General features: G+C 39.1%; 1 protein-coding gene across 1 annotated transcript; it reads left to right on the top strand.

Moving 5' to 3' along the window:
- Positions 1-50: 50 nt before the first annotated feature.
- Positions 51-11,652, top strand: mrpl1 (mitochondrial ribosomal protein L1). Its single transcript, XM_084728204.1, has 9 exons — positions 51-206; positions 1,702-1,810; positions 2,049-2,316; positions 4,076-4,159; positions 4,537-4,608; positions 7,238-7,349; positions 7,582-7,682; positions 7,886-7,967; positions 11,498-11,652. Exons 1-9 carry the CDS (start codon positions 176-178, stop codon positions 11,599-11,601), a joined length of 963 nt encoding a protein of 320 aa, XP_084584330.1. The 5' UTR covers positions 51-175; the 3' UTR covers positions 11,602-11,652.
- The last annotated feature ends 983 nt before the right edge of the window (positions 11,653-12,635 follow it).

The raw sequence follows: 12,635 nt of genomic DNA, 5'->3' as shown, positions 1-12,635 counted from the left end.
TGGGTCATAATATTTCTATATACTTACTAAGTATTCTATATACATTTTGAATATTTACCAATTTTTAAGACAATTATAGATTAGCAGTTTTTCAGTGGATATATGGTTCTACTGACCGTGTGGAACTCTTCATTGCTTATCGTTGTTTTCACACGGACTAACGGAATTCCCAGACATGGCAACTTGCACGCGGACTATGTTGAAAGGTCAGTTGTTTTTGTATAATTTACTTTCGTCAAACTGACAGTAAAAATCCAGGCCATGTATTTGTTAAGAGAAATAAATACTATTTCTTTCAGACTTTTTTTGGTTTTTGGTTTCCAGTTTCTGTTAAATACCAGTCATCATAGCCTGCTAGCTTGCGTGCAGTTGCGCTAACGTTAGCCCTCCTGGATGACAAGCACAGACTGCAAATCACCTCCCGGATATGTATAGTTTTTACTTTCCCTCAGCAAATCCACTGATTTGACACAGGGTTCAACAGTATTGAAGACTGTGTCTGAATGATTGAGATTTTACGTTTAATTCGGCAATAATCTAACTAACAGTTGGACAATAATCAAATTTACTTAAATTAATCAGTGTTTGCTGTGCGCCCTTGAGTCAAATAGCTATGTTGTTGTGGGCGGCGACGAGAAGAGGTCACAAGCTCAATAAATAGACAATAGACAAAATAGATAATTGTTTAAATTAACGTATTGTTAAGTGGATCATGTGTATGCCGAATTGAAGAGTCAGCGTAATCGATTAAGTAAACGGTTGTTTTGTGGTTTTGCTTATAAGAAAAGGCAAATTGAACCGTCACGTCTCTGAAAATTGTTTCGTATTAGGGAAACTCAAGATTTGCACATATCTGTTTCAGCCTACACAGGACTAACAGAGACACTTCACGCTTCTATTTTCCTATTAAACCTAAATTTACTTAATTACCTTTGCACCCTGCACACAGTCAGTCAAGCTGTACCAGAAACAGATGTACAACCTCACCTACATGAGACAGCTCTTCCCAGCACACATCCCTGCAGGCATCCCGAGATTTATTACTTGTAATTAACAGAAAAATCTAGGTTTTTCCACAGACTGATCAAAGGGTTTTTGATGGCAAACTTGAAAGTAGCACTATGGGCATGTTATGTAGTGCCCAGTGATCAAGTTTACGCATGCTTTAGATTTGCAAAGCACATTTTGTCTTGCAAATCAGGCAGCTGGCTGTCACCTTGGTAAAATAATGTTGACACAGAAATATTTCCATGCAAATTATTCAGTTTCATACGTATAACACATTGCATGTTGCCTGCTTCAGTTTGGCAGAGATAAGCCCTGAAACATATGGTTTGTATGAGAAATTAACTCGTGTCAAATGTTGCAATGCAATATTTTATTTTATTTTTACGTTTTTGCTTTTTTAAAAAGAGAGGATATATTTTAGAGTCTTTATACACATTTTATGAAGTTTACAGCTCCTTTGAAATGCCTGACATCAGATTATTCTTTGGTGGAATTTAACAGATATGTCCTGGTGTGCTTGGATTAAAGTGTGTTTTATAGTATCACAGGCAGTGTCTCAAACTCTGGTATGCAGTTTCATGTTGTGTCAAACAGAAGGAGACAACAGCATCTGTCTATATTAAATGAAGGTCCTCATCTCTACTGTATGTCTGTTTGTTTTTATTTCTTATGCAGCTTTTTTCTCTTTCTCAGTTTTAGCAGGATGTCAGAGGCAGCTACTGAAAGCTGGTGTGCCCGCCTACGCAGGCGCCTCACAGACTGCACTGAGGAATCTACCTGTCAGGACGTTTGCTGCTGTCAAGTGAGTTTACAAACCTTATGTTTACTAAAACCAACTTTTAAGATCTTGGTCCAGAGAGGATTTTCTGGTTTTGAAGCTGTTTTTCAACACTGTTCTGCTTCACCTTCACATTTTTGCACATTTATCTGATGAAGCTGTCCATTAGAATAAGTTTGTTTATGTGAAACATAAAAGAAGAAGAGTTAGGCTTGATGACCCCAATATTTCTCATTTTAACATCTCCCTTATTGTTTGTCAGGGCACTAAAAAAAGACAAGAAAGAGGACTCAGAGAAGGAGGTGAAGAAAGAAAGCAGGGTCATCGATGACACAAACAGACATAAGCCCTACGGCAAGACAGCTTGGGCACCTGTGGATGATGTTTACATTCGGAGGTACTACCCCAGGACCATCTATGACGCAGCAGAAACCATCGACATGCTGAAGAACTTCCAAATGTTGGACTTCACTCCCCGCGAGCAGCCTGTTTACATCAATCTGAAGCTAAATATGAAACTGGAGAAAAAGGTAATGGGAATAACACTGAAGCTGTGTTCTTTGCGTATGCTGTGTGAATGGAATTTGAGATTTAGAGATTTGAAGTTTTGTTTCTTGTTTTTTGCCGCAATTTTGACTTAAAATGACGGAGAGCTGAAAGGAAGTGAGGTGAGGCTGTGGTTACATGGTCACCATCTTCAGGTCTGGTTGTGCTGGAAAAAAAGTTTTTTCTGAACAGCCACACTGGATGGCGGAGTGAATACTCAGCTGGTATAGAAGCTGTTAGGGGAGAAATCACAATACAAACAGCTCAGACTTTTCTTACAGTCTGTCTTAGAAGACATTTATAGTGTTGCACGAATGGTTGTGCAACAAATGAAAAAAGAGAGGTGGAAGGAAAAGTTTAAACTGTGACTCCTTTCTCACCTCTGCACAAATGATCGATCACAGTGTGACGTTGTTATAAATGTTGGCTTGGTGATTTCACAGCCTTACAGAAATTCTTGGACGCTGCTCCTCCATTTTTGACTTCGGGAAAGTTTGGGGGGAGTAAGTTTTGCACACTGTTCTACCATCAAACGAACAACTCTGATGAAACATACTGACTTACTCCTTGAATAACTTGGTGCTCAAAGATTTCACCTCTATGGATATGGTTAAAAGCAAAATCGTAACCTTGCAATCCGTCATCACATAATATTTCTCAGGACAGGTCTGACTGATCTTAACATTTTTCAAGGTGCTTCCAGAGTTGAGAGCTTGCTGTGCGGTGAACCAGATCTTCACCTTTTACCTCAATTAATAATGTTTGGAAATGGGAAAAGCATGAGCTTTTCTGCATTAAGTTGAGGTTTTTTCAGCTTGAGGCGTTCAGAGCTTTCTTGCAAAAATGCGAGGTGCCTGGGGCGCATTAAGAGTGTGCAAAAACAGAAACAACTGGAGAAAGATGCCTCTCACTGCCCAATCTGCCCTGTTTGAGTTTGTGGTACTGCTGTGTTGCATTATACATTGAGGTGTTTCTGTTATTTAACCAGCAAAGTCTAGTCCAGTCTGCTCCCAAAGCGTACTCTGTGCAGGCCTACATGAAGTAACTTGGTGATTTGTGCATTTGAACAGCCCACAGCACTTCAGACTTCATGTGTATACACACATTAAGTCCACGAATCTGAGGCTTAGTCTGGATGTTTTTAGCCACTGTTGAATCCCAGAAATCACCAGCTGACTGAACATCCTGATAACGGTTGATCACATGCCAAAGTATCTGTCCGAGACTAATTTTAGCGGTCAGACTTGGCAGGCTTGTTTGGCTTTTTTATGTGGTGCTTTCCCACTCGGGCTGTTCCTTTTACGCTTCACTTCCACAAATCCGAGCGACATTTACTGCATCAATCCTTGCAACATGAGCAGTTTTGGTTAATCAGCAAAAACAGAGCGACACAGAGGAATAAAAACCTCACGAGTTTGTTTCCACATCACAGGACTGCAGAGTTGCTTTGATGTCCAGACAGCCCACACGAGACAGACTTGCTTACTACTTACAGCCTCACTCTCATCTGTCTGTCTCTGCAGAACTGTGCAGAACCAGTGCTCCTATGCATAATGAATTAAGAACACTCCAGAGAAATGAAAAATTTAAGTGGTGGCAGAACAGATTTAATACTTGATTATCTATGCTTGGTTTATGATTGACATCCCTTCTTTTTCTCTCATTTTTGCTCAAATCCTTGATATGCAGGAACATGTCGAGTGTTGAACCCTGAAATAATTGAATCTTTTCTTCTCCTTGCAGAAAAAAGTGGACGCTTTCGTCAGCACAGTGCACTTACCACACCCCTTCAAGACAGAGATGAACAAAGTTTTAGTTTTTACTGAGGTAAAAACTTTTATCTGTTCTTTTTAGATCTCCCCACGCAGCCTCACTAAATCTTAATTTCATAGCCAATTGATTGCCTGCTGTTGATGAATTGCTTTAATATTGTCTGAACATGATTCAGATGTGCAGCAGCAGTAGCACCTTTTATTTGTCACCCGGTGTGTTTGTAATGAATGGGCTTGTGTAGGGACTGTTTAGGTCACAGAAACCAACAAGCAGGATTTGATTAATATTCCTATCGAGCAGCGCAGGTTGTGGGTTGTAACTTAGATGTGCTTGTTAACGACCATAATGAATGACACCGGTTGGGTCTGCCACACTTTGACACCCCCAAATCAGATTGAAATGGGTCACGTTGCCTCTGTTTTTCTCTGCAGGATGCTAATCAAGCTAAAGTTGCCCAGGAGAATGGTGCTGCGTTTGCTGGAGGAGTAGAACTCATACAGCCGGTGAGTTTGTTAAACAAAGGTACATCGCATACTGTATTTTCAGAGCAGTTTTTTTTCCTTCCAAGGAAAAGTGTCATCTTTCTGTAGAATTTTATTTTAACCGTATGATTGTAACGTTTTATCTTGTTACAAAATACGTACCTAAGTGCAAGCAAGGCTAAAAACAAACTAAATATAGCATTCAAGTTTTTCTTGTAGAAGTTTGTCTAATACATTGCATAAAAATGCAGCATTGATCACTGCAATTTCAATCCATTCAATCAACTTTGCAAACAGTTGAGATATGTATTGATATTGGAAAAATTTAGATATTGTATTATTGATTTTAGCTAAGACTGCAACTAATGATTCCTTTCATTAATGATTAATCTGCCGAAATTCTTACATTTAAGAAGGTATAACCAGCAAATGTTTGACATTTTTGCTTGAAAAATGACTGAAATGATCAATCATTTATCAAAGTGGCTGGCAATACATTTTTCCTCTTTATCAGCTAATCCTAATCAAACTAATCCTAGTCTTTCTCAAACCCTTTACACCACCTACCACCTCAGAAACTATTAATCTCTCCAAGCACCAACACCATCACTGATGTGAAAATACAGTAGCATTTTCTGACAGCTGAGGATAGTTCAGGCAGGATGCAGGTTTATTCCGAATAAGGAGATTATTTAGCTCATAACTAATCACGGATCAAGTGTGTGCGCTACATGCATGAACATGAGGCTGGTATTGAAATAAAAATAATGCAGGAAAGACAAGGGCAAGGCAGTCTCATAGTTTAAGTGTTTTCATTTGAATTTTTGGAGCATTTTGATAACATGTTTTTAAATTAATTTATTTAATTTTTAATCTTTTAGGAGAACCCTCTGAGTATCATTAGAGGGACCTCAAGTACCACTAGTGGCGCTTGTACCAGTTCCCCTACTGATTGCTAATCTAGGGACTAATCAATTAAGCAGCTAATCATTACAGCTCTAATTTGAGCTACAGTCCCCTTGTTATTACATTTTTTGAAGGGTGCAGAGAAAGATCTGCAAAGAGTTAATGCTGTATTTCAAATTCACACAGTTGAACAAGCTCAAGCCTCTGAGCTGTTCAGTAAATCTTCCACAGTCACAAGGGCAGATAAGGTTGTAGTGCTTTGATCTAAACCTTGTCTACACCAGACTGTGGCTGGATAGAGCTATTGTTGACACTGACAGAGGACTGCAGCAACTGCTGTTGTTCTGCTGACGTGCTGCTTTTGCTACGTGGTCGGTGTAGACAAGGTGTAAGGCATATCGTGCTGATAGTTTCTGAGGTAAGGTGAGGAGTAGAAAGGTTCTTGTTCCATTTTCCTCCCTATATTAATTTCAGACAGGACTAAAATGAACCGATCAATCACTTCATTTGTGTCCCAAAGGACAGTTACTTTTGCAGTAGTGAAACACGAGCACATGAAAACGTAATATAGATACAAAATAAAGGAAAAAATGTGTTTTTCTCACAAGTACACAAATTAAAATACGTATAAAAAAAAAAAAAAAACAGCAGGTGGACAAAATAATAGAAACATCATATATCATAGTTACTCCAACAATAACTAATTTGGTGACGATGATGTAACTATAAAGGAAGGAACCTCTGTCTGTGTGTCTTTTGCATTTCTTGACAACTGTTCATCTGACTGACTTCACAATTGGCAGATATATTGCTTGTAATCTAAAGGAGTGCGGTGTCTAATTTGACACTGAACTTGAACTTTTGAAAAACATTTTTTTTCCTGAATTCTGTGGGTTCAGAAGAGTATGAGCTGCTGCTATTTAGTCTAAATACGCTTTGTTGCTACTGCTCCTACAAATTCAGAACAATCCTCACCAAATCTGGTACAAAACATCCCTGGACCAAGCCATAAAAAATGAGTTTTTTTTTTTTTTAGATTTTTGATATTCCATAAAGAAGCTGGTCTTCAAGGTTTGATCAAACGCAGTGGGCAGGGCTAAGATGTTAAAAATTGTTGCATCTCCTGAACGCTTTGTGCCATTGCAACCACATGTAGTGGACATGGACATATAATTGGCACCATTTGGCTGACAGGTGGCGTTGTTGCAGCAGCATCTGACTATAAAGGAAGGAATCTCTGTTTGTCTCTATGAATGACGTTTGCATATCTGGACAACCGTACATGTGATTGACTTAACTACATAATAGGCTGCAGTTTTTTTTTTGTAGTTAAGTAATTTTACTCTTAATATTGTCTTTGAATCACCTTCAGCCGTTAATACACCTGTATGTATTGTAAATTACATTTACAAAGGACGGTATACACATTAGCACATGCTGCTGCAAAATTATCAGTTTGTCTGACAGTCACTCTTTTTGTAAGTGAGTGAGTGTTGGCAACAACAATACACGCAAAGAAGCCAGACAGTTGCTGTATGCCACATTCATTTATTTACTGGCTGCTAAAATTATTAACATAATCTGAACTTTTGTTAGAAAATCAAACAGGAAGGGCAATTAACTTGCTGGCTGCACATGTCACACATAAGCACATCATTCACATCCATTATGCCCGTTCAGACTATCTGTCTGTGTTTGTATTGAAATGTCATTTAAACCTAAAGCTGCCTTTATGCACTTCCAGATCTTGGATGATGAGATTTCAGCAGACTTCTACGTAGCAGTGCCAGATATACTAACGAAGCTTGTACCGCTGAAAAACAAACTAAGGAAGAAGTTTCCAAAGAGCAAGAGAGGTGAGCTGAGGGTCAAAACAATATTTCAGCCTGGCGTCTCCTGCTAAATTGGAGTTTAAGTTTTATAACATGAACTCTTGTGAACTCTTGTCTATTATTTATATTACTGTATTATATATTACCGTTCTATTATTTATATTAGAACCGTACTGCTTATTATTGCTCAGTGATAAGAGGTAAGGATGATACTAATGCTGATCAGTTCTCTTTGTCTCTCTCTGTTGACACTCAGGCTCAGTCGGCATGAACATTCCCAAGATGTTGGAGTTGTTCAAAACAGGGCATGAGTACATGGTGGAGAGCGACTGCTACGTCAGGACCCAGATAGGCACGGTGCGTCTCAACGAAACTGATGCAGAGCGTAGCATTTAAGGCAGCACGTTATGACTGTAGATGTTATTACTCAATTAGTAAAACTTTGACAAACACTAGAGAGAATCTAGAGCTGAGATAACTAAACATTTCATTACATAAAATACATTTTGATTAGTAACAGTTAATATTTTATTGCATACTGTTCTCGCTCCTCTGCACAGCTCGACATGCCAAAAGAACACATCTTTGCCAACCTGCAAACTATCGTGATTGATGTTTGCTCCCACCGACCAGCCAACATGGGTAAGTTCACTAAAATCAACCAACTGTCACAGCACTCAGTTCAACTGTTGACAAAATCAGGTCAAGGCTGCTCCACTTCTGTCAGCAGCTGCTGATGATCTTTGTCTCTAATTGTTGTGGCAGCTCTAGAATATCACATTGTTGATTTCTTTTATTTGCCAAAATGGTTGTGTTCGAAATGTGCCAGCTTTTATCTGCTGGGTAGTTCTGATGAGAGAAAACTGTTGAGAGGAGCCTACAGCCAGCCGGACTTCATGTGGATCCGGAGGTCAGCAGTTCTTCTCTTGGTGGAGTTGATATTGTAGTTAAGTAAAACTGAACTGAAATCTACCACGATAAACCTAACAGAAATCGAAACTTGAGGGAAAAAATGCTTTAAACACTGCTTGAAAGTGACCCCAGATTGACCTGCAGAGGCAGTCGATGCTCCTCACAATGCTGGTATGAACTGAACAGAGTCAAATTTAGAAGTTCAGCCTCTTCAGTATGTTGGAGTTAATTCATTTCCGATCTTCTGTACATTTGCTTCACTTTGCATTCGATAATAAGATGCACAGTGCAATCATCAGCTAATGGACCGTCATTAGAGGGAGAGGCTTAAATGATCTACAATATAATTGATTCTGAGCTCGCTAAATAAAATGTCATTAACAGTGGCCCCACTGAAGCAAACTGCCGAGCTTTCAGAAGCACTGATTGAAGACGCTTTAAAACTGGCGGCCCTTTGTGACCTGAGACTTTTCATATCAAGAACTCTTTACTTTTCCATTTGTCTTGGATGTCTCTCTTGAGGACCAAATTGGCACTATTGCTAATGTGTTTTCAGACGTGGTTACTGTCGTTTTGTTCTGTGGTCCACTTGTGTACTCCTTGGTTTTCTTTTTGATGCATGCAGGAAGATTGTGTAGTTTGTATAAAATGTTCTTGTTCAGACTGACTCTGGTGCTGTTGCTTGAACCACAGCTATATTTAGAAAACTTTCATTTCACCAATATTTTAGCCAAATGGCTCCCAGATTTAGACTTAGCCTTCTGTGTGACGGCATATTGATAGGTGGTGCGTTATCTTCTTCTTGTCCCTGTTAAAATATCAGTTCTGGTTTTTCAATAGCAAATCGAAAATCAGTCGAAATGAAGAATCTGCAATACTTCTAGTATTTTTTTTTTTCATCCACCCTCACCTACTTGTGGCATCCGGTGCATGTCTGAAGGAAAAAGGTCTTTTTAAAGAAGTATTTGAAACTGTAAATGTCAGTGGTCAGGCCATAAATCAATGATCTGTTGATCTTCAGGACTCCATAATCAAACAATACAACCATCATTGCTAAAAAAAATACATATCCTATGTATTAGTTCTTATGCACTTTTCTGCCTGCAAAAATTTGCTTTTTTTCTGTCTATATGCCCTCACTTTTAGTCACTTTTAGTTTTAGATTTTAAGGACCTAATATAAACCAAAATTCAAACATTAAAACTAGAAAGCACTTAGAGAGAGCCTTGGCTCTCTCTCATTGAGGCTGAACATTCTCCCATTATTACTTTGACAAAGGATTTTGTTTGGCACAGAATACAGGAGCCAATTTCTTTTATTCAACAAGGTGCAGTAGTTGATGAGAAAAAAGCTAAAATGTTGGGGAAAAAAAAAAATCTGGAACCAGACCCAAAAAACAAATCACTTCTTTCTTGGCTTGTGGCCTAACTTAGTTTTTGAGCTGCCATGCTAATTACCAACCAAACAAATCAATTGGAAAACTTCTTCTACAGAAGTCATTAAACTCTTTCACTCTGCCTCAGACCAAAGACACGCAGCAGCAGGTCTGTGACTGCACTGGCAGCAGATGCTTCAGTTTAAATTGTTCACAGTAAACTTTGAGTTTGTGCAGTTTTATCCTGGACGATCCCTGTGGGACTCTCCGCCACAGTGTTAATGCTCCACTGCACCCGCCAGGCTGCAGAGAGCGTCCTCTGTGCTGCTGTGGCTGAGTGAACATCTCACTCGGTGCCTCGTCCCAGCTCTGCAATTTTCACCGCCGAGCAGCATTTGGTGACGAGGGCGGTGCGCAGAGCCGAGCCACCTGGGCCTTTCTGAACTCTGTCAGCGGAGAGCTCTCTTTGAGTTTGTGCCAGCAAACATTACGCTGCAGTTCAACTCCCAGACAAGCGGCGCACAAGGACTCTGGGCAGATTTAATTACCTCTGCACCTAGAAGTCAAGGAGCAGAAGATGTGAATATTTAAAATACTTCCAGTTGACTTGAATTAACTGTGTGAATAGCTGAAGTTTTTTCTTCATTTCCACTCATGTCTATGAAAGAGCCATTTGGACACAAGCTAATGGCTGTAGCGTGGGCTAAAAAACAAGCTCAAACTTCACAGATAAAACTGAGAAAAGAGCATGGAAATGCAACGTGTGGGTGAAGGAAAAGAAAAAACCCCAAGGGGCTTATGGGAATTATTCATAACAAAAGCATAACCATATGCTGATAAGCAGAGACCTGAATGCAGGAAACACGAGACAACAGGGAGAATGATGCTGAAATAACTATTCATAAGTAAGTTAAAAGTAAATTTGTGAGAGAAATAAAAGACTGCAGGGAATATCTGCATGTTTTCAAATAAAAGAGAGACAGAGGCTGAGTGGGTGAGAGAGATTGAAGGCAGCTGTTTAACATAATCTCATGCAAACTGATGCTCACCCTCATATGTATTGAAAGTTTTCAAGCTTCTCAGTTGTTATTTTTTTATTTTTTAAATTTTATTTTCCGGGGAGATTCTGACTGTTTTTATGTTCTAAATATGTGTTTACAGTCATGCCTTTATAGAACTGCTCCCTGTCAGGTGTAGACACGTTTACCAGGATTACAGTAGCTACAGATAATGGTTATTAGACATTAGATATTGTTCTGTCTGCGTTGGTCACCTCAGATATAATGGCGGTTTCTCTCTGAGGCCTGCTACCGAAAAGCTTTATTTATAGTTACATAAAAGTGTCTTATTTGAATAATAAGTTGTTTGATATTGTTTTTCCAGAAAAGAAAGTTCAACAACAGGATTTTAGCCCTTATTTTCTGCTTGCTGACGTGATCCGGGATGGCTTGAGGAGCCGTGCAACAGCTATACCCGCCAAGAGCAGACATGGGCTGGGGGAGGAGAGGTGGATTTGCACCAGTGCAGCAGCTAGAAAAGCCCTGATATATCACAAAAAAGCAAAAAGTAGATAAACAAGTAGTAGTTGTAAAGTTATGTATTAGTTCAAACTAGCTTCAACTTCAGTAGAAGGCTGAACCAGTGATGCCTCCTGTCTCACTGTCTAGAGCCAGTTTCCGTGAATGGACACTGGAGGCTTTAAGTTTCCACATCACTCTTGTCTTTGCACATAGCAGAGTTTGAATGTTGACTTTTAGTGTCTCGTGTCTGGAATTATTTTGACAACCTAATAATTAATCATTTTGACTTCACATCTCTCCTTTTCATCACATTCAGCTGAGCTCTGACAGTTTTCCTTCTCCTGTCCTCCTCTTCCTCCTCTCAGGTCCCTTCGTCGAACGGGCGATCATTGCCAGTCACACCAGTGAAGCTCTGTGGTTCAAGAGCCAAGACGTTTTACCAAAGCCAGCAGAAGAGAAGGAGGAATGACCTGTTTCAGATTGTATATATTCACTGTATGGAATAAAGTATTTGTTCTGAGTTTGGCTCCTGAGTTTTGGTACCTGTTGTTTTAAAAAAAAACTCCCAGAAGAGTAAAACGAGGACAAACCATACAAGGTGACCCAGAGAGAAGAGTGACATTTATTAATAATCACCCACTACAGCTCATTAATCAGTTGATACTGTTTTACAGGGCACCCAGAGGTCAGAAAAAGGTTTCAGAATTAATACGTGTAAAAGTATTTAAAATCCAGCTCTTTATCCTCATCTAGAGAAAGTTTGGTAGCACAGCTTGTGGCCTTAAAGAATTAATTTCTTGTCTTTTTAAATTATTGTCATCTATAGTTCAAGTACCCCACATTAATTCAGATATACCGGTGTTAAATTTTACTCGCCAATACCTTGTCAAATATGAATATCTGTATACGATGATTGGATATGATTCTTCAGATTTAAGACCACAAAGTACAGTCTTTGAAGGAAAATGCATAGTAGCCTATAAAGAAATAACTGGTGTCTTGGTGTGTTTGGTGTGAAATCATTAAGCCTCTATCTTGGATGATGATTCATTTTAGTATTACCCATGAATCACTATTTTTCCTGGTTGGTGTTTTTTAGCTCCAATGAAGGGACGTGTTATTGCTGCTTCCTACAATTATATTTCAGAAGAGAGGATTCTTCCAATGTTGGAGCAAGTTTTTGTTTATCCCTCTCCTGTTTCATTATAACAATGCCCCTGTATACAAAGCCAGAAAGAACTATTTCCATAAAGAAATAGTTTTCCCCAGTTTGGTGTGGAGGAATTTGACTGGCCTGCACATCTATGGCCTGACATCAAACACTTACAGCAGGGGTCTGCAACTTTTAATCTCAAAAGAGAAATTTTTTGCCTGAAGAAAGAAACAAGAAATCTTTCTGGAGCTGTAATCATTAAATTCTTTATTTTCCTCTGAGACTTTCTGAGTTTTTGGGATTTGACATCAATTGTTAGACAATGGAGACTTTGAATATGCAAAATTTAG

The sequence above is a fragment of the Lutjanus erythropterus genome, chromosome 10 (assembly GCF_056507025.1).
Source record: "Lutjanus erythropterus isolate fLutEry1 chromosome 10, fLutEry1.hap2, whole genome shotgun sequence".
Lineage (NCBI taxonomy): Eukaryota > Metazoa > Chordata > Actinopteri > Lutjaniformes > Lutjanidae > Lutjanus > Lutjanus erythropterus.
Note: the sequence above shows the minus strand (reverse complement) of the source record. Positions and strands in the feature narration are given on the sequence as shown.